At 32.4% G+C, this 25,160-nt stretch overlaps 1 protein-coding gene across 1 annotated transcript; it reads left to right on the top strand.

Moving 5' to 3' along the window:
- Positions 1-937: 937 nt before the first annotated feature.
- On the top strand, positions 938-15,236 carry LOC130450512 (uncharacterized). Its single transcript, XM_056788952.1, has 4 exons — positions 938-1,404; positions 1,518-1,731; positions 14,523-14,676; positions 14,853-15,236. Exons 1-4 carry the CDS (start codon positions 1,171-1,173, stop codon positions 15,205-15,207), a joined length of 957 nt encoding a protein of 318 aa, XP_056644930.1. The 5' UTR covers positions 938-1,170; the 3' UTR covers positions 15,208-15,236.
- Positions 15,237-25,160: the final 9,924 nt, after the last annotated feature.

Raw genomic sequence — 25,160 nt, forward strand, 5'->3', positions numbered from 1 at the left:
GCTGAAATTTATGTTTTTTAGAAATCGTACCATCAGACATCGGATGCACGGACACCGTTCTAAATCTGTCAGAGTCATGAAACAGAAGTTATAATGGAGATTAAACTGAAGTTCAACCTATGGATTAAATCCTAGTTTAAGCCAAAAATAAACAAACTTGCTTAATTTTACAGTTTTTACAGAGTAGCTTGGTTCTCACATTGTTCAGGTTTTATGTTTGAAATAACCACGACGCGGGGCTGATATATAGGGATGGATACCTCAATCATAAACTACTTTTACATATTACGTTACATATTAACTACTTTTACATATTAACTACTTTTATTCATAACAATTCGTTACTTATCAAAATAAGGCTTCGTTCTCCACAGATAATAATCAATAACAGTGCTTTGAGAACGCAGTTTGAGGAAAGACTCTTTGGAAGACATCTTTTAGTGGGTGACGGCGAACATCGCAGTCAGAGATACCTCATGACAAGATTTTAGAACGTAAATACAAACACTGAAAATTGAAAACTGATAAAAATAATTATTGAATAAAATAGTTGAAATGAAAAATTTAATTGAAGAATTAAATTGGCAAATATAAAACATATCAGCACGCTACCAAAGATCAACCCAAAAGAAATGTTAACGACAAAATAACACGCACTTCTACGTTTCATTTTCTAACAACACATATTGAAAAAGGATAGAGCAGTGTCAACAAAGGAGCTTTATTTGAGAGGCTGGTACAAATCGATTATTAGACCAATTCTCTTTAACAACTAAGTTAAAGGGTCCTTTAATCTAAAGGAATCTTCAGTTAAAGTGCCAGTTAGGGTGGGATTATGAAACCGACCATAACTATTATTATTAGGTTAACATATTTTGGCACTCTTAAACTGCATTGCACATGCGCTAATCCCTCGATCACAACGCCGAACTGAGCGCCCGTGAAATGTACCATCCCCATATCCTTGTTTCAAGACCTTATATTTAAGTCCGTGGGGTAGGGTGGGAATGGAACAAAGCAGTGTCATTTATGTTCCAATACAGTTCTTTCGTGTTTTTCATATTTATTATAATTAATTTGAAGTTGAATGTTAGTTTTTCGACCGTTTAGTATTCAAACTAGAGTGTACTTATAACTTGAGATGCCCTTGCGTCTTTAAAAAAAAAACAGATGGTTAAACCGTGTGCGGTACCGCGGTGTAAAACCGGCACAACAAAACTGACGGAAAAGTGCTCGGTGTTTAAAGTGCCGTCAAACATCGAACAGTATAAAAAGTGGAAAGCTGTTATCCCTGGAATTGTTGATCTCAAACAAACTCAATATATTTGTGAAAAACATTTCGAAGAAAAATATATTCTGAGGAAATGGATAAAACATGACTCGAATGGCAAGATCATTGCTGAGGTACGTTTAATCATTCAATTGTTTTTATTTTTATTGCACTTCAATATTCATATAATTTTTTAAATGCGTTGAGTTTAAGTTATATTCTTCAATTTTTCATATTTTTATTTTAGGCTGAGTATGCACGACCTCGGCTGGATCCACTCGCTATTCCATCAATATTCAGCAGCACTACATCAAAACAACCAGGCACCACTCAAAATGCTACTGAAGATTGTGCTTTGGAAGAACCCTCGACTGTACACGATTTGCCTCAAATTGAGCCTACTGGTACTTCAACAGTCTGTTCCTCTGATGTTGAATTGTCCAGAGATAACTTGAAAGACGGTATGTTTTACACATTTTAGAATAAGTTTAATAACTTTATTAGTAGTATTGTCCATATCAAGTCAAAAGGATTTATCGAGTAAATCGATTTAGAAAGAATGTGCTGTGTTTGTAAATATGAACGTAAGAATTATTAGAAAATTCTGGGAGTGACAGTGACAAAATAAGGAGGTGTATGGTATTGGATAGAACGAAAAGGAGATAACAAAATAAACATATGGGTGAAAAAGACACTTAAGGAATTTTGTAGGAGTCCAGGAGTGGAGGAGGAGATTGTACACAGAGATTGAAGTACTGTATGGTCAAGTTGAGATGGGATACAGCAAAAAGACTCTGTTGGATGGGGCATATAACTGAAATGGATTAAGATAGTTGGGTGTAAAGATCCTTATTTAAGTGGAGAATGAATGAATATGAAAAGGGGGCGTCCCTGGGAATAATGGATAGAAGTATGTGCCTTTAGAAAGAATAGGAATAGAGAACTGGTGTGGAGCAACCATGTACAAAAATATAATATAAGGCCTGTTGAGTTGTTCAAAATGTTATATAGGTGGAAAATTCTTACTCCAGTACATATGTGGGGTCTGTGAAACTCCATTTTCCAAATTTTAACATTTCCTTTGACTTTAAATTTTCCAATATTTTATACTTTTATATTCTTATGAAATAATTTGCCAATAAAAATAACACAAAAAAATACTTTATCAAAAATTTATTTAAAAAAAAATAAATAAAAGAACAAAAATTAAACAAAAAATAAAAATTCTAGCCCTAATAAATGTTTAAACAACAACATTAACACACCTCAGCACTGCATGCTCCATGCAAAATAATGAGTGGCAGCGTCCACAGGAGTATTTGGTTTTGTGATCTTGACTTCTTGGGCATACAGAACAGCTTCCTATAACCTTTAAAACCTTGGCTGGTGGAAGGTTCATGAATAATTATAATAACTTATTTGGGAGAGATTTGGTAGACTTGAATTTTAGAGGGGTTTGAAAGATTTTGAGAGAGCAAAAGTGGCTGGGCTACCAGAGAATGTTTAACCTGAACTCATCAGCTATCGGCACTTGAAATATAATGAGAGTTTTAATTTCAAGCAAGGGTATGTTTAGAATTTTTGTAGAAGCTGCTACAAACAATATTGATCTATTCAAAAATTATTTTCATCCAAGATTTTCCAATATAGAAAAATCTGAAAATCAAAAATGAAATAGATTCGGATTCAGCACAACTATAACTTTATCTAGTACTAAAGTTTTCAATGTTTTTTTCATGATGATTTTTCTTGTTTTTAATTTTCTTTTGATAAGATATCAATCAAAAATAGTGTGTGAAATTATGACGTTTCGCTTTTTCAGTGTGTGTCATTATAAAATCAAAATAGAAATCTGTTTTAACGAGACAAATTGATTTTTCCTTAGGTACGTTTAATAATTCTTTTTAAAGAAAAAACAAATTCAAGAAACAACAATTTTCAATTAATTAATGTTAATAATGTTTAATATTATTATATTTTTATACATATTTTTCCATTTTACTTTAACCATAATTCCAATCTCCAATGACGGTGTTTTATTTGCCACATTCCCATGACTTAAACGCTCATAAACTAGTTGGAAAATCCTTCGATCCCATTTAAGTAAGACATAAAAAACTGGAAATAATAATCACGGACACATAATCATTCTCCTACAATAGAGTATGAATACAACCATTTTTCATTATAGTCTAAGATCTGGCTGCATCAGTTTTATGCTAGAACCCAAATTTTTAGGTTTTCCAGGTTGTCTATCAAAATTTGGCCGCTAGTATTTTTAATTAGTTTTTGGGAAAGAGTTTCGTTCACTTGTTTCTAAAAAATTGTTCGTTCATAAAGTATATTTATTAATTATACATTGTGTTCTACGACCCCTCGCTTCTGAGTTGTAGGCAATTAAAGTTGAGAAATCAGAATTCATATTTGAGTATATTTTCTGAATTATACATTCAAACATCATGAAGGCCAGAGATGGTTCATGCCCAATGGTTAACGATCAGTAACCTTTACAGTCTTTCTTCTTGTTTCAACATGAATGAGGTTCGCGGAAAAGTGTTCTCTCCTCCAACTTCTTTATAAAAATTCGTTGATGCAAGTGATAAAATATAAAGATACAGTCCACAAAAAGACAATTTCTTTATATAGTGAAAACCCTACACAATCTGAAGATAGCAAAAATTAATTTTAACAAAAAGGTACTCTTTGTTTAACTCGATAAAATTTATGGTTTAGGAGATATATAGATTTTTGGATCGTTGTCCATGCCAAGGAAACTGTTCGCTAGCAAGAGACATTCTGAAGAAAATTGTCATGAATTGTAATTATTTATTGAAAATAATTACAGGAGGTATTAAAACACAATCAAATATTTCTAATTGAACTAATGAATAAATAAATAAACATTTGTGCTACATACTAAAGGTAGATGATTATATAGTAAAACTGGCCTACGCTCGTTGGTTTCTAGACAAACAACGAGTTGATAATACACTTGTTGGAGAAGTACTGTTTATTGATGAAACTGGTTTCACACGGGACAGTTTTATTAATTCTTATAATTTTTATATTTATGGGCAAATGGAAATCCTCATGGTACAATTGAAACAAAGAATCAACATCTATTTTGTGTTAATGTGTGGGCAGAAATAGTGGATAATAATTTAGTACGTGAATATTTTTTGGATAATAACTTGGTTTTTTTACTAATAGGTGGATTGGTCGGGAAGGTTCATTTGCATGACCACCATGTTCCTTTAATATAAATAAAATGGATTCATTTCTTTGCGAATATACTAAAAGCTTGGTATGTAAACACAAGGAACAAAATGATTGATAGAATAAATTTTCATTGTGAAGCTATAGGGAAGAATCTTGGAATGCTTTCCCAAGTTCAAAGAAATATCCTCCATAGACTCCTCAAGTATGTAGAAGTACAAGGTGTCTACCTCGAATATTTGTTATAGTTTTTCTACATTCCAATTTTTTCCTTATGTAAGTAACAATGTTCGAAAGTATGCAGCTCAATTAGAAACGTTTGATTGTGTTTCAATCCTCTAAGTATTTTCAATGGATAATTACAATTACAATTCATGATAATTTTCTTCAGAATGTCTCTTTATGGCAAACGGTTTCCTTGGGATGTACAACGATCTAAAAATCTTCATATCTCCTAAACAATCAATTTTATCGAGTTAAAAAAAGTTCCTTTTTGTCATAAAGCGATTGACAAGTTAATTTTTGCTATCTTTAGATTGTACAGGTTGTCTCTGTAAAAGTTATGGAGTGTTAACTATTGGGCATGAACCGCCTCTTGCCTTCATATAGTAGTATAGAATTATTCATTGCCTATAATTCAGAAACGAGGGGTCAGCATTCTTTTCACTCGTGAATTTTCTGCATCAAGTCCTGGAACATCCTATATAGACTTGTGCATTTAAAACCAGACATAATATTGCAGTTAACCTCTTTGAATTTATTCATTCTAAATCGGTGAAAGTAACAATATTTTTTTATTACTACAGAAACTACGCTCATCAGGCTTCGACAGGATATGGAAGAATGGGCGAATGATCATTCTGAAAAACTTCCAGTGTCGGAAACGTGATTTATGCGGACATTTCTAAAGCTATTATGAGCGGAATAACGGCACTTGACAGAACATTTTCCATCCCGATACCAAGTCGCTGGAGTGTCATCAAATCGACTACGACAGAAGAAGGAAAATCCTTGTCTTCTCACGCGTCATTGTAAAGACAGAGAACGGTACAAAATGCCTAGTAATGGAAAAAAGTGTAACGTTTTTTGCTACAATCTCACACAAAATCTTTGACGAAGCCCTCTCTCAAAATTTGACTGTAAATGGACTCGGCACGAGCTTAACCCTTTTTCTCTGGTCCATTTAAATGTAACGCTAGATTTTGGTGCCGAAATTGAACCAATTATCGAATAATTCGGTCAATTAATATAATAAATTCGTTTGACGAGATCAAAACATCAACTGGGTTTTTGGCGTCGTCGAGTTAACTTCCCAGCAGCATACGGCAGGCTCCGAGCGAATCCCCGGATGCTTTAAAATCTCGCTAAACAGCCTCGTTGTTCCCATCTAAATCAAAGAACTGCAAATAATGAAGAAGATAACTTGACGAGAGTCTTTAAGAATTTGTGAATCTGTTTATGCCTTTTTTAGTACGTCACTCTGTATAAGAATTACATTCCTCCGGCGTTACATAGGTGGAAAATTCTTACTCCAGTACATATGTGGGGTCTTTTAACATTTTCTTTGTCTTTAAATTTGGAAATAAAAATAACACAAAAAAATACTTTATCAAAAATTTATTTAAAAAAACTAAATAAAAGAACAAAAATTAAACAAAAATAAAAATTCTAGGCCTAAAATATGTTTAAACAACAACAACATTAACACACCTCAGCACTGTATGCTCCATGCATAATAATGGGTGGCAGCGTACACAGGAGTATTTGGTTTTGCGATCTTGACTTCTTGGGCATACAGAACACCTTCCTACAATCTTTGAAACCTTGGCTGGTAGAACTTCAACGTTATTTTTGTCGAAATTTTCAATTTTCTGACGAATATTTCGTGGTATCCTCGAGGTATTCTTCCTATCATTAATCTGTCCTCGGGTCAGTTGTAGACCCAACTTTTTGATAAAAATCCTTCTTAAAAGTTTGTTATCTTGATTGTTTTCTCTGTATATCACAAGGGCATTAATAGCAGCTGTATTCAGTAACGAGAAAACAATTGGAAATTTACAACATTCACTTCTCATATTAGTGAAGCGCACTATGTCTTCGATCATCTCATTATCGAAAAACAAGTTCCAACATTATGAAGTACTTCTAGCATCTTTCGCAATTTGTTTAACATCAAGGAAATGAGTGATAATGTTTTCTGCTCTTGTTCGAACACGTCCACTTTCAATTCGTTTATTCCACTTGGTTCCATCTTTTCCAACATACATATTTTTGTTGTTTTGAAGGAGGCTTACATTTGTTTTTTCCAAATCACTTCGAGTTTCACCTTTTGATGTTTCTGTCTCAGCCTTTAGCGACAGGAGCCTTTTCTGTTCCGCCTCGTAAGGCATGATCCGTATTTCCGAAGAAAAAATTTAATTATCTTTTTAGTATCATTTAACGTAACTTGAAACTTGAAAAAAAAGTTTCCACGTGACTAAAGTAACTTCTTTAAACTTACTTTATGATAAATACTTCACTTTGCCGCGTAGAACTCAAAATAAATACAAAAATATTACTTTATATCAGTTACACGAAGACTATAGGTGGGGTTTAATATACCCCAGAGCGTTTCTACAGCGTATGCTTTTATTCAGTGTCAACCGAGTACTGAGTTGAGACCCCGAAGAGAGGGCGGATGCATATTTGGGAAGCTACAGGGACGGACACGCGTATAGCTTTACATTTGGTTTTATTTTCAAAGAGATTTCCGCAACTGGGGCTTATTAAACCCCACGTATGTAACGCCGGGTTAAATACTGTTCCCTGGATTTCTCGGGGAGAAGATTCATAGTCGCTGCAGTTGTCGATTCAACAACATCTTCTGGTGTGCAGTTTAAACTTTCTTCACTATTACTCTCCATCGCTAATAATAATACTACACCCTTTTAATTACACATAACGGATTTTCTTGAACGAATATCAAGAAATAAAAGTGTGACATTTTAACGGAGAAACGAATTGACATGAAAAAGTGCGTTCTCGGCCCATTATTTTGATAAAACAATTTTATAATTGCGTTAAAAAATTTAGACGTTATGGCACTTTTTAACGCAGAAGCTTGAAAAATGAACCGCAAAGCAACGTAATGAAATTTATAAAATGAAGATGAAAAGTCGGCTTTTAATTTATTATGAAGTGCAGTTGTACTTCAATAATGTGTAGTGTGTACTAGGGGTGGGCAAAATAATCGATTAATCGAAGGATAATCCAGAAATGGGATGATTCGATTAATCGATATATATATTTTTAAAAATAATCGGTAATCGATCAATCGAAAATAATCAAATAATCCTGTGAGAATTTGGTTTTATAACATACAATGTTTCTTACCTATTTTCATTCTCAAAAATGCATAATGGTTTTGGTGCAGTTCAATTGAATTTAAAAGAGAGTTTTTAAGTGGCTTTATTACAAAGTAAAAGACTGAAATAGTTATTTGTATGCTTAGGCCGCGAAATGCCTTTTTAACGTACCGAAAGAACAGTTAAAAAGTTTCGCGGCTATGGCATACACACTATTTTTCGTATAATCGTTAAAATAATCAAATAATATAATAATCAATTTAACGATTAAAAAATTTATTTTCTGAATAATTATTTCACATAATTCAATATCAGAATCTTACTTCCAAATATCTTCTGCAGGTTCATTATTTGGTTTGTTTTTATTGGGACCATAAACCATAATGTCTTCTTTATGTTCCTAGCGGTATTCTCGCTCTTTATCTTGTTTTTTGTAGGAATCAAACCACAACCGTTCTTTTGAAGCTTTATTTCCGATTTTCCGATTTCGAAAATTGATTATTTTTGATTAATCGATTATTTACGATTTGTCGATTATTTTGGATTGATCGATTATTTTGGATTATTTTCGATTAATCGATTATTTTATATAATCGATTATATTTTTTGATAATTGCCCAGCCCTAGGATGTACACATAATTCCATTACCATTACTCTCCAAATTCATTTATTCTTCTTTTGAGCATAAATATCGGCTTAATAATACCCGTTTTAAATCCCCATTTGAAAGGAAGTCTAAGGTAGATCCCATTATATCTGAAATCCAAATGATTATTCGGGAATTTAATCAACTTTTTTGGTAATTGTTTATCTGTCATCTTTTAAATTTTGATGTACAGCTAAGAGAACGAGACATAACAGGCGGAGGAACTGCTGGAGTATTCGAAACAAAACTGTGTGTATGTGTATTTGAGTAATATGTTGATAAGGACTAAAGAATAAGACAAGTTTTTGTTTCAAAATATAATAACCATATTTATTTAGATATTTCTCATTTCAATCAGCCTTTTTTCACTTTTATTGCGATAGTACTAAATAAGATATTCTTAAAAAAATTGTTTCGCCATTGAAACAAAGTTCAGTTGGTTCAGGAGTTAAATGAACGTGATCCTGATAGAAGGCGATATTTTGTGGATTGATGATGGACAGAATGAACGCAGATTTGCAAATCACAAACAAAATAGTTTTTTTTTTTTTTTCGATGAAGCGACGTTTCATTTAAACTGAACGATTAACAAACAGAACCGTAGATATTGAAGCAGAGAAAATCTTCACTGGATGTGTGAGGCTCACACTCAATATCCTAAAAAAGTGAACGTTTGGTCTGGTATCATTAACAATAAAATTATTGGCCCTTATTTCTTGCGGGCACAGTTAATGGTGAAGTTGAGTTAACTTCTTAGTGCCTACATTACAAATACTTTTTCGTAATGTTGATCATCTAAATTAGATAGATCGATCTATTTATTACTAACAAGACGAAGCTCCACCGCATTTTGCACGTACAGTTATTATAAATTATTTAAGGTTTTTCCCAATAGGTGGGATAACTCGATTTGACTTCTTTCGACTGCTACTTATGGGATAAGATGCCACACGACCCCCTTATTGAATTTTTGGAGGGGGATAATATTTTCATACTGTAAATTGTCAATTTAAGAATAAAAATCGACCTGCTTCAGGTCTTTTTCGCATAGTACATAATAACGCTAAAATTGAATTTATGGAATAAAAACATCTTTATTAAAATTATTTCGAATTTGCATTTCTCATTATATATTTTGAAAATTTACTTACTGTGTTTCGTACCTATGTTTTATTCCTAAAACCCATCATTCAAGTTTCTTAATTGAACAATTTAATTTTTTTTAATATTAAAAATTATGTAATGGGAAATAGTAGTCTAAGCAATATCGCCATGCATCATTTGCATCATTCAGATCATCTTCGAAGATTATGTAGGCTGATTTCGAATAAAGAAAATGTTCTTCTTTGGATCTTCAAATCCAATTGGGCAACACAAGTTGATTGCACTGCGGAAAAAGAAAGGAGGAGAGGAGACGATTTAAACCAAAATTTGTTGTACAAAAAAATTATTTGAAGTTTGTTGACCAATAAAACAACCAACACATTTTATTGAAACAAGATGTGTTTATTTCATTTCTCACCTTCGCAGATATATTATTCGTATATATACAGGGTGTTTGAAAAATGCTGATCCCGTCTCTAGGATAGATAGAAAACTGAAAAATATTTGGGGTTTGCTCAGTAAAAAACGCCATCGGCATTCAAGATAAAGGGCGTTGAAGAAAATAAACATTTTTTACGATTTTTCCGTTACTACTGGCAACATTGTATTGAAATTTTATAAGAATATGTTTTGGCAGCTGATACATCCAATGAATTTGTTTTTATGTCTGACTCTCATAGAGGGTGCTAGTTACACGGTTTGTACCAAGTAGTACTGTAAAGTCGACTTCACAGTACTAATTTAAATCCGTAAAATGGCACTTTACGGTATCCTTATACTTTACAGTACTCTCAATCCCAATATTTTCAAAAATTTTTATTGTTTTAAATAATAAGAAAATAACCAATTTAAAATCGAAAACAGTATGAAAAAAACATTAAGATATATGTTCGTGAAGTTATTATTATGGTACTCGATTAGATATTCTTGACTCGGCTCCTTCGTTGTCTCGTCCATAAACATCTATCTCGTACGGTACTAAATCACTTCTCGGACTTATAACGTAAATAACTATTTCAATATCAGTTTTATTAAACAAAATTTCAAGCGAACTTAAAACATCACATTTAATTTTACACCAAAAAGCTACTCTTGATAGAACTCGATACTGTGTCAGTCTCTCAAATAAGTGGTGGGGGAGAGTGGGAACCTTGTTATGAAAAATTGCCTCAAAGTCCCGTTCTACTTAGCCGGTTTTTATAAACTTGATCTTGTTTGACAGAGACCACACCCTTTGTCTAGACCAGCGCCATTCTGGTAGGTTTTTATTTATCGTGACTTAGAGCGTCAAATGAGGTCACGTGCTATAACTGCCAATTTATCTTCAACACACACTTTGTTTATAGGTTAACTATTGACAAAGGTGGTATATTTCAGTGTTTTTTCTCCAGCGTAAGACGTTCCATTAATTTAAGATGGCGCACCAGTCGAAATTATAACACGTGACCTCATTTGACGCCCTAAGGTAGCGACGAGCGTCAAAATAAAATTGTACCTTACAACTGGACATTTGCTCCCACAAGAGATACTCCTCCTTGTCTCTACCTTCGATATCTGTATGTAAGTCCATGCTTGTCACCTTCTCGGAAATATAACACAACTTTTGCGAAACCAAAAAAATTCGCTAATATTGGTTTTATTATATTTCAATTGTTTAAGGTAGAAACAAAAAAGAAAAACATCTCACAACTTTTCTAACGAGGTAGGTAGATCTTTTGGTCAACCTTTTAAAGGAATACAGTCTAATAAAAAATAAAACGATGCGGTAATTTGGAAAGAAAAGGATAAAAATTGGAAGTAGTTGGCAAGGAAATTTAGTTATGAGAATAAATAAATTGTAATGCCTTCGATTGAACCACAAACAATTCAAAAAATAAAAGGGACAATTTTTGATAAATCACTTTACAAAATTTTATCATTGAAAACTAATTTTTTTATGAAACTTGTGGAGAAACACTTGCCCCACTCTTATTACTGCTATAGATGAGGACATCAAAGTGATCATTGGGTCGGTCAGTAGTGGTTGTAGGCGAATCATATAAATACTAATGTGATTGTGACAGAAATGCTAACATCTTCGTAACGGAATTAAGGCAACTGCCACAATTAAGCATGAAATAACCAATATACTAATTGCCCTCTTATACTCTATTAACATTATGTATGTCGACAAATTTCTCACATATCATCGTCCTGTATATCAAATATGATGTTATTCAGTCATTTTTACAAACCCAAAACCCTCTACGTGCAATTTTACAACTTAGGGTAAAACTTCAGAATGAATTAAAGTTTAAGCTAAGGAGTTAACTTCAGTTTAAACCAAGAATAAACAATGTTTCTCTATTTTACAGTTCTCATTTCAAGCCAGATGTTTTTTTTAGTTATCGCCCTCGTGGAAATATAATTCAAACTCTATTTATCTGCTAATACTACACTAGTATTGAGTACAACGTTGATAATTTATCATTCGAGTTCATCAAATATAAAGTGCGAATGTTCAGTCATTTCAGCAAAACCAAACCCGTATACTCAAGGTGTTATCGTAAAAACGTTAACAATTTGAAAAAGCTAGATTGGAATTTTTAATTACATATTAGACTAAAATTTATACTACACCTAGACCATCGATAACGTTTAAATCGAAGTTTGTCGGTAAACACCATATATAAAACGTGGAAACGAAGAAAACCCAAAAAAAATATATTTATTTTTCAACGTAATCTTTTCTCAAAAAGTTCTATACCCTTTTTATAATAAGAATTGTCAAGCTCTTCAAAATAGCCATTGACTGCCGACATCATCTTTTCATTGTTGGAAAATCTCTAAGTACCAACCCAGTTTGGGAACAGATATAATTCGAGGGAACCAAATCTGGCGAATAGGGTACATGAGGTAGCAATTCAAACTTTAAATCATTAATTTTGGTCATTGCCATAACTGAATGTGTGATCTGGTGGATTGTCTTGATAAAACAATACTTTCTTCTTAGCCAATTGCGGCCGTTTTTTCTTGATTTCTTCGCTCAAACTGTGGAACATTGCAAAATACTCGAAGGAAACATCTTCACGACGCTCTTTTTGTTTTATTGTGAGCAAACGCGGAAACCATGTCTGCTAGCTCGCGCACGTTACGTCGACGATCATCCAGTACCGCTTTATGGATTTTCTTCAACATTTCTGGAATCGTCACCTCATTTGGTCGACCACAGCGATGCTGGTCTTCGCAGATCGTACGGCCTCGTTTAAACTCTGCTACCCAATATTCTACTGTTGATAACGAAGGTGCAATCTCACCCCGAGTAAGATCTAGTTCAGCTTTTATATTGGTTGGGCGTTCACTATTGATGGCTGCCAAATAAATATTAAACAACGTGGCGCCTTCAAACCTGTAACGTATTCAGTACAGATGGTATATTTTATAATACAGTGGTATATTTCAAGCAACTACCGCCATCTCTAGGTCAAGCCAGGTACTTCTGGGACCATCCTCGTACGTTAAAATTATCGGCTTCACATTAAATTGAAATTTAAGCCACCTCTAATCCGCTGGAAATGTTTAAACAGAAGTTTGTCGATAAACGCCATAGATAAAATGTAAAAAATCTATATCAGTGGTTTAAACTGATGTTTGAGGTTCAAACTTCATTTGTAAAATTTGAAAAATTCTACTATTTGTAGGTATATCAAACCTGTTATTGAGGTGCTGTAGTTGTATATCTAAAATAATACTCATTTTTCATTGGTTTTGTTTACTCGCAGCAACTTTGATGAGTACTCATTCAAGAATTTGAATATTTCTTCATAAGGGTTATCAAGGTTATGAATAATGATGAAAATCATAGAATTAGATTCATAGAATCTAAGAATATTCGTTCATGAATTTATATTTATATAGAAAACATTTTTATTTTTATACGTGAAATAAAATTTTTCCCCGATAAAAATATTTTTGATACACCACTGGATCGAAAAAGAAGAAAAAAATATATTACTTCTTAACATAGACCTATTAAAGGTTATGGACCCGCCTTACCTATCTCTTCACAAGTAGTTACGAGATGCTAACATTAGAAAGAGAGGGTCGAGATAGAGCTAGAGATAGGGCAAAAAGCCATGCTATTATGAAAAAGTAGGAGAAATTTTAAGTAGAATTGAAGGGTGAAATTTTGGAAAGGGGAAATTCTGTTATAGGAAAGAACCATCTTAATTTCATATAAGCAATCACTTCCTGTATTTTATCGAATGAATTTAGAAACACCCTATATATGATAATTAAATCTAATACTGAAATCGAAAAATTAAAGAACTTTTCCTGCTTTTAAAACCGTATTGCCAAGTGCATTAACTTCAAAGTCTTCCGTGGGGAAGTTTTTTCACTAATCACTGTCACTAGCCATTTATTCCTGAGGTCGGAGCCTTTTGGTACTTTAAAATATTGGTACAAAATATTTTTTGATTGCAATAATTAGAAAAGTTTAATTTCTATTGGGAGAAAAAGAAGTATTTCTGATGTTAACATTCTTATTTGAAAAATTTTATTTAATTTTTATTTTGCATCTTTTATTCTTCCACTTATGGCATTGAAGTATCCTTAAACCACAAACTTGAACTTAAAAAAACACAATATTTCTCAAAACGTCACTATAATCATCAATTTCTCAAAACTCCAGGATCCAAATATAAATTCCTTTTATTTTGCCCTCTTATCTCCATCCTTCTTATGTTGTCTCTCTTGCACTGCGTTGGCATCGATTTAAAATCGTTTGAGCTGGTCCATAACCTTTAATAAGTCGATGCTTCGCAAACATAATTTTTAGGTTAATTTGTGATCAAACAAAAAACAGAAAATCTTGTTAACGATTTAAAAATATAATTAAATAATAAAATATGGTAAAAAGTAAGTAATAATAACCTGTTTTATTAAAAGTATAACTTTTAGTTTTAGCTCGAGGCAAAGATGATACACAAGAGCCGCCAACGGCAACTATAGATACACCAGGAACTACTGAAGAATTCTCCGTGGAAAAAATATTGGATAAAAGAACGAGAAATGGGAAAATAGAGTATTTATTGAAGTGGAAGGGTTACAACGAGTAAGTATTTACCATATGAATTTAAATGTCAAATTATAAATAAAATTTTTTTATTCAATAGCCTCTAGTTCTAGGTGAATGGGGTAAATAATATTTAGTATTTAGTTACAATTTATTTAGCATGTTTATTGACAGTTATTGAGGATATAACTATATTACCTATTTACTGTTTTCAGGGAGGACAATACATGGGAGCCAGAGGAGAATTTAGATTGTCCAGATTTAATAGCAGCTTATGAAGCACAATTTGAATTAACTTCTACAGCAGAAGACTCAGATAAATCGAAAAGGAAAAATATAACTGAAGATAATAGAGCTAGAGGTTTTGATAGAGGACTGGACCCGGCTAAAATTGTTGGGGCAACAGATGCAAGTGGTGAACTGATGTTTTTAATGATGTGGAAAAACTGCAAAGAAGCTGATTTAGTTCCAGCCAACCAAGTAAATGCCAGGTGTCCAGAAGTTGTTATCAATTATTACGAGAATAAAAAACAGTGGTACAGCAAAAGTCCTGTTATTGAATTAGATTAAGGTAAAAATAAAGAACTATTTCAAACTTACATTTCAATTATTTCAATTTAGTCTAATAATAATCATTCTTTTGTATTTAATAATCATTAAATATTTCTTAATAGTTGCTAGAAACAGAAAAACAAGCAAATAATAGTGAACATATTTTTCTAATTTAAAGATCAGTAAATAATAAGAAATTACTTGCAAAAGTATTATTATGGATTAAACTGTTCTTACACCTAGGATTACTGCTTGAGATAACTTCTTAAGGGAATTAAAAAAGGTATTCAGAGTATTTTGAGAGCAGAAATTGAGATTTCTGTTTGATCTATTCTTCAAGTAAGATAAAAGCATGTGTAAAGAAAACTGTGTACTTCCGTTTATACTTAGATGACTTCGTTTCCATCGAGTAAAAGAGAGAGCGTTGTAGGCACCTATATATAATTCAGAGAAGCCAGAACTTCTTTTATGGACTTAAGAAACATAAAACAAACTTTTATAATTTGAAATCATGTAAATGGTAACTAGAGAATAATTGTTTGTATGTATGCTATGGGTAATATTTATTAGTTGATTTGAATTGTTTTCCAATATCTATATTAAGTGAAAAGTACAGCTAGAGTAAAAAAATATTAGAGAAATGAAATACAACTGAAATAGGTATCAGGGGCATAACCACCTCCGTTTTGAAGATATGGGCCTCCTAACTACAGGCAAGAGCAATCCAAGCCCTACTTTTGGGAGGGGGACTTTTAGATATTTAAAAGTTATTTGTTAGGATCTGGCATATGAAATACAAAACCACACACATCAAGCCTTCTGCAAGTTGTTTAAAGCTTAAAAAAGGTATAACAAATTTCTAATGGTACTGCACAATAATAATAATATTGCATAAAAAGGGTGATATCATGAACTTAGCCAATTACTGATCCATAAGTTTGCTCTCCAATTTGTATAAGTTTAATATAGGAAATCAACACAAAACTCTGACAGCTTTGGCCGACTATATAATAGAATACAGGTATATATCAATTATTAATAGAAACATGTATATGACAACTGAAAAAGTATGTAAGAGATTTGACGACAACACTACTGACTATAGATAAAGGAGTATAGCAAGATGACATTATATCACGAAAACTGTTCCTAGATATGTTATTTATCCAATGTTTACTTGCCTATTTGACTAGTTTTGGTGTTTTCCAAGTTTGACGCAAGTTGTGTTGTCTACAGCCACAAGTTGCTAACATGTTTCAAGTTTCCTGACTGTATCTACGCGTAGAGAACTTCTGAGAAGTTGTTTGATTATATAAAAGAATCTTTTGATAGCTTCTGGTGTTTCAGTTTCCATCGAAACATTACCTTGACTACATGCGGTTAATTTATGTTTATTACGACTTTCAAGCAGAGTTTCATTAACACAAATTGATAATCAACACTTAAATTGGCATGTTGAAAACGGTCCGTTTTGTTTAAAGGTAGAGGTATTGATGGTTTTCTGATATTTGGCTTGCTATTGTAAGAGTGTATTGTAAGAAGTGAAGGATACTCAACCTTTCAAGAGTGGTAAAGTCGGTGTTTAAAGAGATATTTGTTTTAATGGTTGTACAGACTTGTTAATGGATGATAAAAACACCCCATTATGAAAAATTAGTAGAATATTCTTTTAACATCTTATTCCACATTTCGCATTGCCTCCTCAATGCTGGACTTGGGTATACTTGGGACTAAAAAGACCCTGAATTTTGATCAATCACCATCACAAGAACTTACCTCATCTATACCTTGGAGAGAATTTTTTTGGATTAGGTTATAGTTGGAACCCCAGCATGTTACAGTAATGTTTCCGTGAAATGTTTTACTTCATATTTGGGCAGTTAAAAAGGAAATGAAATAAAACACAAATTTGTCAAATCGTTAACTCTTTTTATTTACCCTAGTCTTTTATTACACTAGTAGGATAATATAAGTGAAATGGAACAATTCAAATAACTTACAAAATACGAAGCAAATCTTTTGAATTTTCATAAAATTTGTAAATTGACTAGAGTTAGAGAAACATATTTAGGAATGCATTTCAACATTATATACAACTTGTCATATTAACAAGGTATCTTGCAAGATTACATTCAACTTGAATAAAAAAATAAATTGACAAATATTATGAGCAATGAATGTATTAGATCTCATATTGGTCGCTGCAAAACATTATCTTGCTCAATTACATCAGTATCGGTCGTTAATATAATTTTCGCGTGCAGTTATTTATTAGTATCCATTAAAAATTTGATTCAAATAATTATAGATATCCAGAGAATATGAATTTCATTATAGAATCGAGAAACATTTATTATTTGTTGTTATTACTGGAAAAAAATAAATTTACAATGATATCTGAAAATTATATTAACCGTATGGTGAGATTATTAGAGAATTTTTGGAACCATTGGGGATACTCATATTGAAAGCAGTGTTTACTAGCATAAAATACCTTCCAAATGTTTTCCAGTATATTAGTAGAGATATATGATGAAGATAATATAAAAGTAAGAATAGGTTCAAATATATAGGTAGTAATTATTTTTCAAATTTCTGTTTCGTTTCTTTTTACTTAGTTATCGTTTTTCGTTTTATCTCATCTCTATTCTTTTAATTAAGTACCCCAGTGTAATGTTCATGCCAGTCTACGACATCTCGCAAAGAATAGATATATTAAGATTAAAATATACAAAAATTCTAAAATACGAATGGAAAAAGTGTAAAGAGGAAGAGAAATTTAATCAAAAATAACAATGATGTAGAAAGTAAAACCAGATGAAAATTAAACAGAGAAGATCGAAAAACTATTTGAAGAGGATTAAAAAATATGAGTACGGAAAAAATTATAAAAATAGCATGTAGAGCAACCAAAAACTATTATAACAAGTGATAAAATAAAGTAAAAAACTAATGTAACAAATAATGATAAAAGATACCGGGTGGAATGAAAATTTCTAACAATATACTTTACAATTAAACCAAAGGAGAGAAATTGACATACGAAACTAATGATATATTAATCAAAATTTTCGAAAATATTGATGAAATATAATATAATACCTAGAAAGAGAGAAAAAAATAAATAGAACATACTGTACTAGGTGGTACACTCACAATTAATTTGATATTCAGAAACCAAAGACAAACAGTTTAATGTCTCTGAAGACGATAATTTATTTATCGAAACGCGCATAACACATAATTGTGAGTGTTATAAACAGTATGTTATGACTATATAGAGCAATAATATTTAAATTATTTTGTAGTTCATTCACTATATTGCAACAATAGTTCAAAATAGGGATGGTACGCTAAAATCCAACTCTGGAATAAATAACTGCAAGGAAAAAAATATTAGTGTAATGTTGATATTAATTTGTTGTAGGCAGTATTTCGCCCGAATTGTAATCAATACTTAAAGCGAGTCATTTTTTATTATCTAGCACAAATGAAATAGTTCTATTGCACTAATAATAAATTAATAAAATAATATTGCTTAAATATGAACTTGCACCTTGTTATGCAGATAAGAAATATACATTTTAGCTATAAGGAGCGTGATTCTTTACAAATAATTTACTATTTTCACACAATATACATAAATGCCGAATATTTACAGTGCTTTCTTCAAAAATTGTAAACAAAAACGAAATATTGTAACATACCATTCGGTTTGTTACGTTTTTCTCAAACATTTTCAATATACCTTTGATCAAGTAATGTGGCTGAGTAGTCACTTCTGATTTATTTATTCTAACATTCGAGATAAGAAATTAATTTGTTATAGACCTACCAGTCCATTCGAAGAATTTAATAAAACTACAGTTTCGTTGCTAAATCGTCCATCTAAAAATAAATTCAGTAAAATTTGTGGTGATATTCTTTATATTCACTGGTCAGTTTTTATATCTTTTTAACGTTGCTAATTATTTATATAATACTCACAAAATTCCAGTTATCTCCATTAATTTCTTTTTGTTTTAAGCAAATTTTATAAAATAGTTTTCATGTAAATTCGCATTTTTTATTTATTTGGGTAACAGAACTAATAGAATAGAACAGATTCCTTTTTGGTTATATTTTAAGAAATATAAATTGAGTTTTTTTTTATATGTTACAGCGTACGTTTCTTTTTATTCAAATCTGTTCTACCTACTCGTTCTTTCTTTAGTAATTTCCATCTGTGTTTCCGTTCCCTTTCTCATTTTATATTTAGTTTCACGGTTGCCAGATTGCGAGTTCAACCACGAAAAAAAGATTGCTGCATCTCAACTTAATTCCCAGTTGTTGGAGTTGAGTTGAATTTGTTCGTTTGTGGTATACCGGTCGAGTCCATTAGACGTGGTTGAACGTCAAATTGTAAATTTCACAATAATTGACTCTAATACAAAACTGGATCACCTATTTACCTATTCTTCTCTTATTAAATTAAAAAGTAATAAAATTCGCATCAACTGCGGTATCCAAAAGAGCACAACGAATAAAAGCAGTTATAAATTAAAAACAAACTTAAATTTCTATATATTAAAGATAAGGATAGGACTTATCTATGGAAAGACAGGATGGTTGCAGTCCTCAACTAAATTTCCAGCTATTGGGAGTTGAATTTGTTGGTTTGTTTGTGGTGACCCGGTTGGGTCCTTTAGGTTTGGTTGAACTTTAAACTGGCAGCCGTACTGTGGCAAAAAATAAAATGAGGAAGGAAACAGGAACGCAGATGGAAATTACTTAACACGGAACGAGTAGGTAGAACTGATTTGAATAATAAGGAGCTTAAGTTCTAACTATAAAAAAAAACTGAATTTATATTTTTTTAAATATAACAAAACAAAAATCTGATCTATTCTATTCGTTCTGTTCCCCAAATTAAAAGAAAATAAATTAATAGAGATAAATGGAATTTTGTGAGGATTATATACATATATACCAGTGAATATATAGAATATGACCACAAATTTCACTAAATTTACTTTGATTTAACACTTTTAGTGTGTAGATAGATAGAGGACGATTTAGCAACGAAACTGGAGTTTTATTGAATTCTTCGAATGGAGTGGGAGGTCGATAACAAATTAATTTCTTCGAAAACTTGATTGTTAGAATAAATAAATTAGAAGTGACTACTGTGCCACAATAAGTGAGAAAAGAATATTCAAAATGGAAAACGTAACAAACCGAATGGCGTGTTACAATATATAAATGATTGGGAAATCGCCTTGTGAAAGTACCTTTAACGATATATCAACAATTTGACCTAAAAATAAAGGTTAACATATAAATGGTACCACCATTACCATAGATTAAAGACTCCTTTGATAAGCACCGCTCATGTATTATTTTGTATTGCTTGTATGGGGACGAGAACTTTGTACAAATACCACCTATGCTGAATGAACATGTTTAATTGTTTCTCAATTTTCTCTAACTCGCTATTCGATGTACAAAAAGTTGACAAGACATTAGGTATTTTTAATGTGTACACAACCGACCATATACCCTTTTAAGACGAATCGGTAAATGAAGACCATCGTGCAAGGCTGAATTCAGGGAGCGGGCAAAATGACACAACATAAATTATCCGACTTTCTTTTTATGTGGCACATCATATTTTATGGTAAAAACTATATTAGAAACTACAAGAAGCGTAATTTTGATGTTAATGATTCTTGCCTTGCAGCCGTCGACCCGCTGAGGTACTATAGTTTATTTCAGAAATGTATAGAGCAATAAAAACTCATTAGGTATGCAAAGGGACCACAGAGTGACCCAACGAATATTTAATAGTTTGGCATTGATTTCATTGTACAAAAATTTTTTTATCAAGTGCAGGTACTACCACCCGGGTTATGGTCAATTTATGGGTTTACCCTATTGCTATCCATTCACAAACACTGAAAATAGTGTGCCAAAGGCGTGTCGGTAGGATACTCGTAAAAAGGAAAGAATCTTATTTCAACAGAAGAAACATTAGGCATTATGTACATAGTATTAGGTACACTTATTTTTTATTGAACATTATACAAAGAATACAGAAATTAAATTATAAAAAAATCATAATATTTTTCGTCATCTGAGGAACTGTCATCCTCTTGACGTTATAATTAACGGGTCGATGGTCCGATCGATCAAGTAGTCAAGATCCTACATTTTCACCTCTTCTTTAATGACATGCTGGACGGATTTTCGCCATTTCACCTCGTTAATGGCTGAATCCTTTCACTTCCGCCCATATAAGTTCTATAGGATTTAGTTCGCAAAGATATGGCGGTGTGCGCAGCAAAGTTACACTATGTTTTTCTACTATATCTTCCACGGCGTATTTCATAAAACGATGTTTGTGTTAATTTGCTATAGCTAATAGTTCTTTTTTTGTCAAATTTCTTGTTTTCTCCAAGATGAAGTTGGAGTCTTCTCTATGCGTCGAGAATGATAACTTACGTTATCCATAACTACTACTGAATCAGCCGGGAGATATTTTTTCATTTCACCAAAATAGTCTTGAAAAACATCCGAATCCATGTCCTCGTGGTACTACTGAAAGGTTAGCAAACCTTTTACAAATCCCTCTTCCCTTCCAAAATGGACGATTATTAGTCTTTTCCCTTTACCCGAAGGAGGCAACTTAATACCCATTGACAAGGCCTTCCATGATAGCTTGGGGAGTACTGGTTATATTTTTGTCTTGCCACATTTTTGGTACTGTATAAACTTCATTAATCCACGTCTCATCAAGATGCTTTGTTTTGTACTGCTTTATACTTCTTAAGTATTTTCGTCGCCAGCAAACAATTTCATCGCTTTCTAGTAAAAGTGCTTTACGGTCATGCTTTTCCTAGGCAAAATCCATATTTCTCAAAGTGGTCCATAAAAGTTTTTTAGTTATCAACGGAATACTGTCATTCTGGCCACATTCCATTAAAATCTTATCTAGGGTGGGTATTTCTTTTTTAAAATGAAGAGAGTGAACTTTTCTTCGAATTACACTATTATTGTCTTCATCAAGGACTTTTACTGGTCTGCCTGGACTTTTCTTGGGAGGTTCCACTTAGCCTGCTATTTTTCTCCCCCACAATAGTTTGAATAGGGTGGACTGTCCAACTCCAGTCATTCGGGAACATCGGTCAACAGTTTCTTGTACAGTAAATATCGGGTAATCGTATTTTATGCAATAGTATACATTTAAAATAATAAGTTTTTCATTCACTGATAGTGGAGAATTATTAGAACATCTTTTCGTTGGTGTAAATGTCGCCATTTTATTACCAATCTTATAATACTGTGAACACTATTATTTACGGCTTAACAGCAAATATTGATGCGTTAAACTAAACAAATGTACTTATAAAGGTCTAAAAATTTTGGGTAAGGCACCATTGCCCTTACGGCGCATGGTTAAGCCGAATCTGAAATAGGGTTGGAATTAGGCAGAGGCCCTAATAGAAGGTTAACTGGTACCTGTTAAACCCAAAACATAACTGTATAATCTACTACTTAAGTAATCCCTACACAATATGGCCGACACCGAAATTGAGCCGAACTGGTCGGAATTCCTCATTTTATTGCTCTATACATTTCTGAAATAGACTATAAGTACACATTGTCGTGGGGAGCAGCAAATTGTGGACAACCCTGGGACGGTAAATCTTCAAATCCGCCTCTGACCTGGTGTCACGACGTTCTGAGAGATCTTTTTTTTTTCATTTTTTGAGTTAAGAAGTTTATGTTTGATTGTTTTAACTTTAATTACTGTGTTGTGTGTAGTTATAGTTTGCTCCTTTAGCTGTAATCACCTTGTGACAGGTGTCTTTAAATTGTAAATTTCAAATAAATGATTAAATATATTTTCCCCCTAAGAGACCATTTCATTTAAAATTTCAGAAAAATAGTTACTAGTTACAGTGTTGCAAAATTAGTGAAGCTGGGGAGTATTTTGTAAAGAGTATTGATAGGAATATTAAAAATGAGATAAAAATATCCTTAAGGGAAAGAGAGAATAGTGAGGTCACGGCACTAGGGTCTACTTCCGTGTTTCCCAACGTGGAGCTCACGACCCACAGGGGGTCATTCAAATGAAATGCTATTTCGGTGCTCAATTGGAAGAAAAACGCAAATTCTTATATAATTGCGGTCAATAAATATTATAATTTCGTTTGACGTGACCAAAATATTAACTGGGTTTTTGGCGTCGTCAAGTTAACCTCCCTGCGCAAGACGGCAGGCTCCGCGAGGACCCCCGTTCTCTAAATAACGCAGTTGTTCGTATCTGGATCGAAGAACTTCAATTTATGAAGAAAGTAAACTGAGGCGACTCTTAAATAATTTGTAGTCCGATGATGTCAAGCAAAAAAATAATTTCGCAGGGGCACCACCTGACTCGGAAGCAGTTGTGTCCAATAAGTGACGCTGTGAGCCAAGATCAGTCCCAAATGTCACGGGTCATATTTAAGTTTCTTTATTGAACAATTCAATTATTTTATTATTATATGTTATCTATCAGAATTGAACCGTTAATGATTGGAAACGGGTTCTGTTCTTCGATGAAACTAGATTTAGCCTTAAAGCTCCAGATGAACGTGAGAAGTGAGAAAGTGCCTTTTGGTGGTGGTTCTAAAATATTTTGGGGAGGAATTTGCTTCGATGCTCATACGTACGAGATCTAGGAATGCGCCCAACATTACTGTTTTGTTCCGTTTATTGGGCCTAATTTTTTATTTATGCAAGACAACGCTTTATCCAATATGGATAAAGGAAATTGAGTACTACGCAAATTTCAGAAAGACTATTAGATGGCCTAAAAAGGTTTCATTACATATTATGGAGATACATATACACAATGCTCACAAAATTAACTTCTTCTAAAATAAAACCAATCAAGTTCGTAGTCGCGTTGATTGGAGAAGAGATTCAACCACTTTCGAAAAAAATGAAATTGCAAGAACTTCATTATTTAGAGAGTCTACCAACTACCGAAAAAAAAGCAGCGCCGACAAAGCCATGTCGTATATGTATCCAAGGAAAAAAATCTCAGAGAAACGCGTTATTTCTGTCCAGCATTTAAAGAAAAGCCAGCCCTTTGTGTGGAAGATTGCTTTAAGAAGTTCCACAAACAATAAAATATTATTTTATTTCGTGAATTTGAACTAATTTTTATAATTATATTGTTTGTTCGTTTTTTAATACATTTTCTGTTCATGCAAGCCAGCATTGATTTTTTGTTCTTTTCCCTGAATCCTTCTATCGATATTAGGACTTATATATTCAGAGTTTAATCGTGGCTGCAAAAAAAATGGCAAGTAAACACCGGACGAGATAACTCTTAGTTGGCGTTCTAGAAAAGAAAGCAATCTACGAGTTATCTCGTAGTTGGCAGTCAACGTGTTAATTTTGCTTTCGAATTATATCGTCCAAATCTAGGGAGTCTGTAATCTACGTCAGTTTTAATTCCCTTTTATACAAATAGCTGTTGATTGTTCAAATAAATAGTGAAAATGACATGAGCCACTGCAAGCTCTTTAAGCAAAACGTTAGATGTACAAATAGAATAAATTTTAGTAAGAGATAAACAATGGCATGTTTTTTTTAAAACAGTAAGTCAGTAAATCATAATGATATCAACTTATGCTAGATTCGATCAGTTCTTTCATTTTCTATTATATACTTCTGCTTGTTAACAAGTCTCGACAATAAATTTCTTTCTTCAAGAGTAAAATTGGTTCTTAGTGTTCCATTTCTTTAAAATAAATTTCGCCAACAAGAAATCAATAAAAATTATCACATACCGGAAACCAAATAGAGTTGTCAGAGCTCAATAGAGTAATTGATTGGTTATTAAGATAGAGTTTGGGAAAGACAAAATGAAAACCAAAACAATGCCCAAAGAAATTTCATAATTTTTTCACTTAATTCGTGGTTTAATTTATTACGTTCGT

This window comes from Diorhabda sublineata, chromosome 11, assembly GCF_026230105.1.
Source record: "Diorhabda sublineata isolate icDioSubl1.1 chromosome 11, icDioSubl1.1, whole genome shotgun sequence".
Taxonomy (NCBI): Eukaryota; Metazoa; Arthropoda; class Insecta; order Coleoptera; family Chrysomelidae; genus Diorhabda; species Diorhabda sublineata.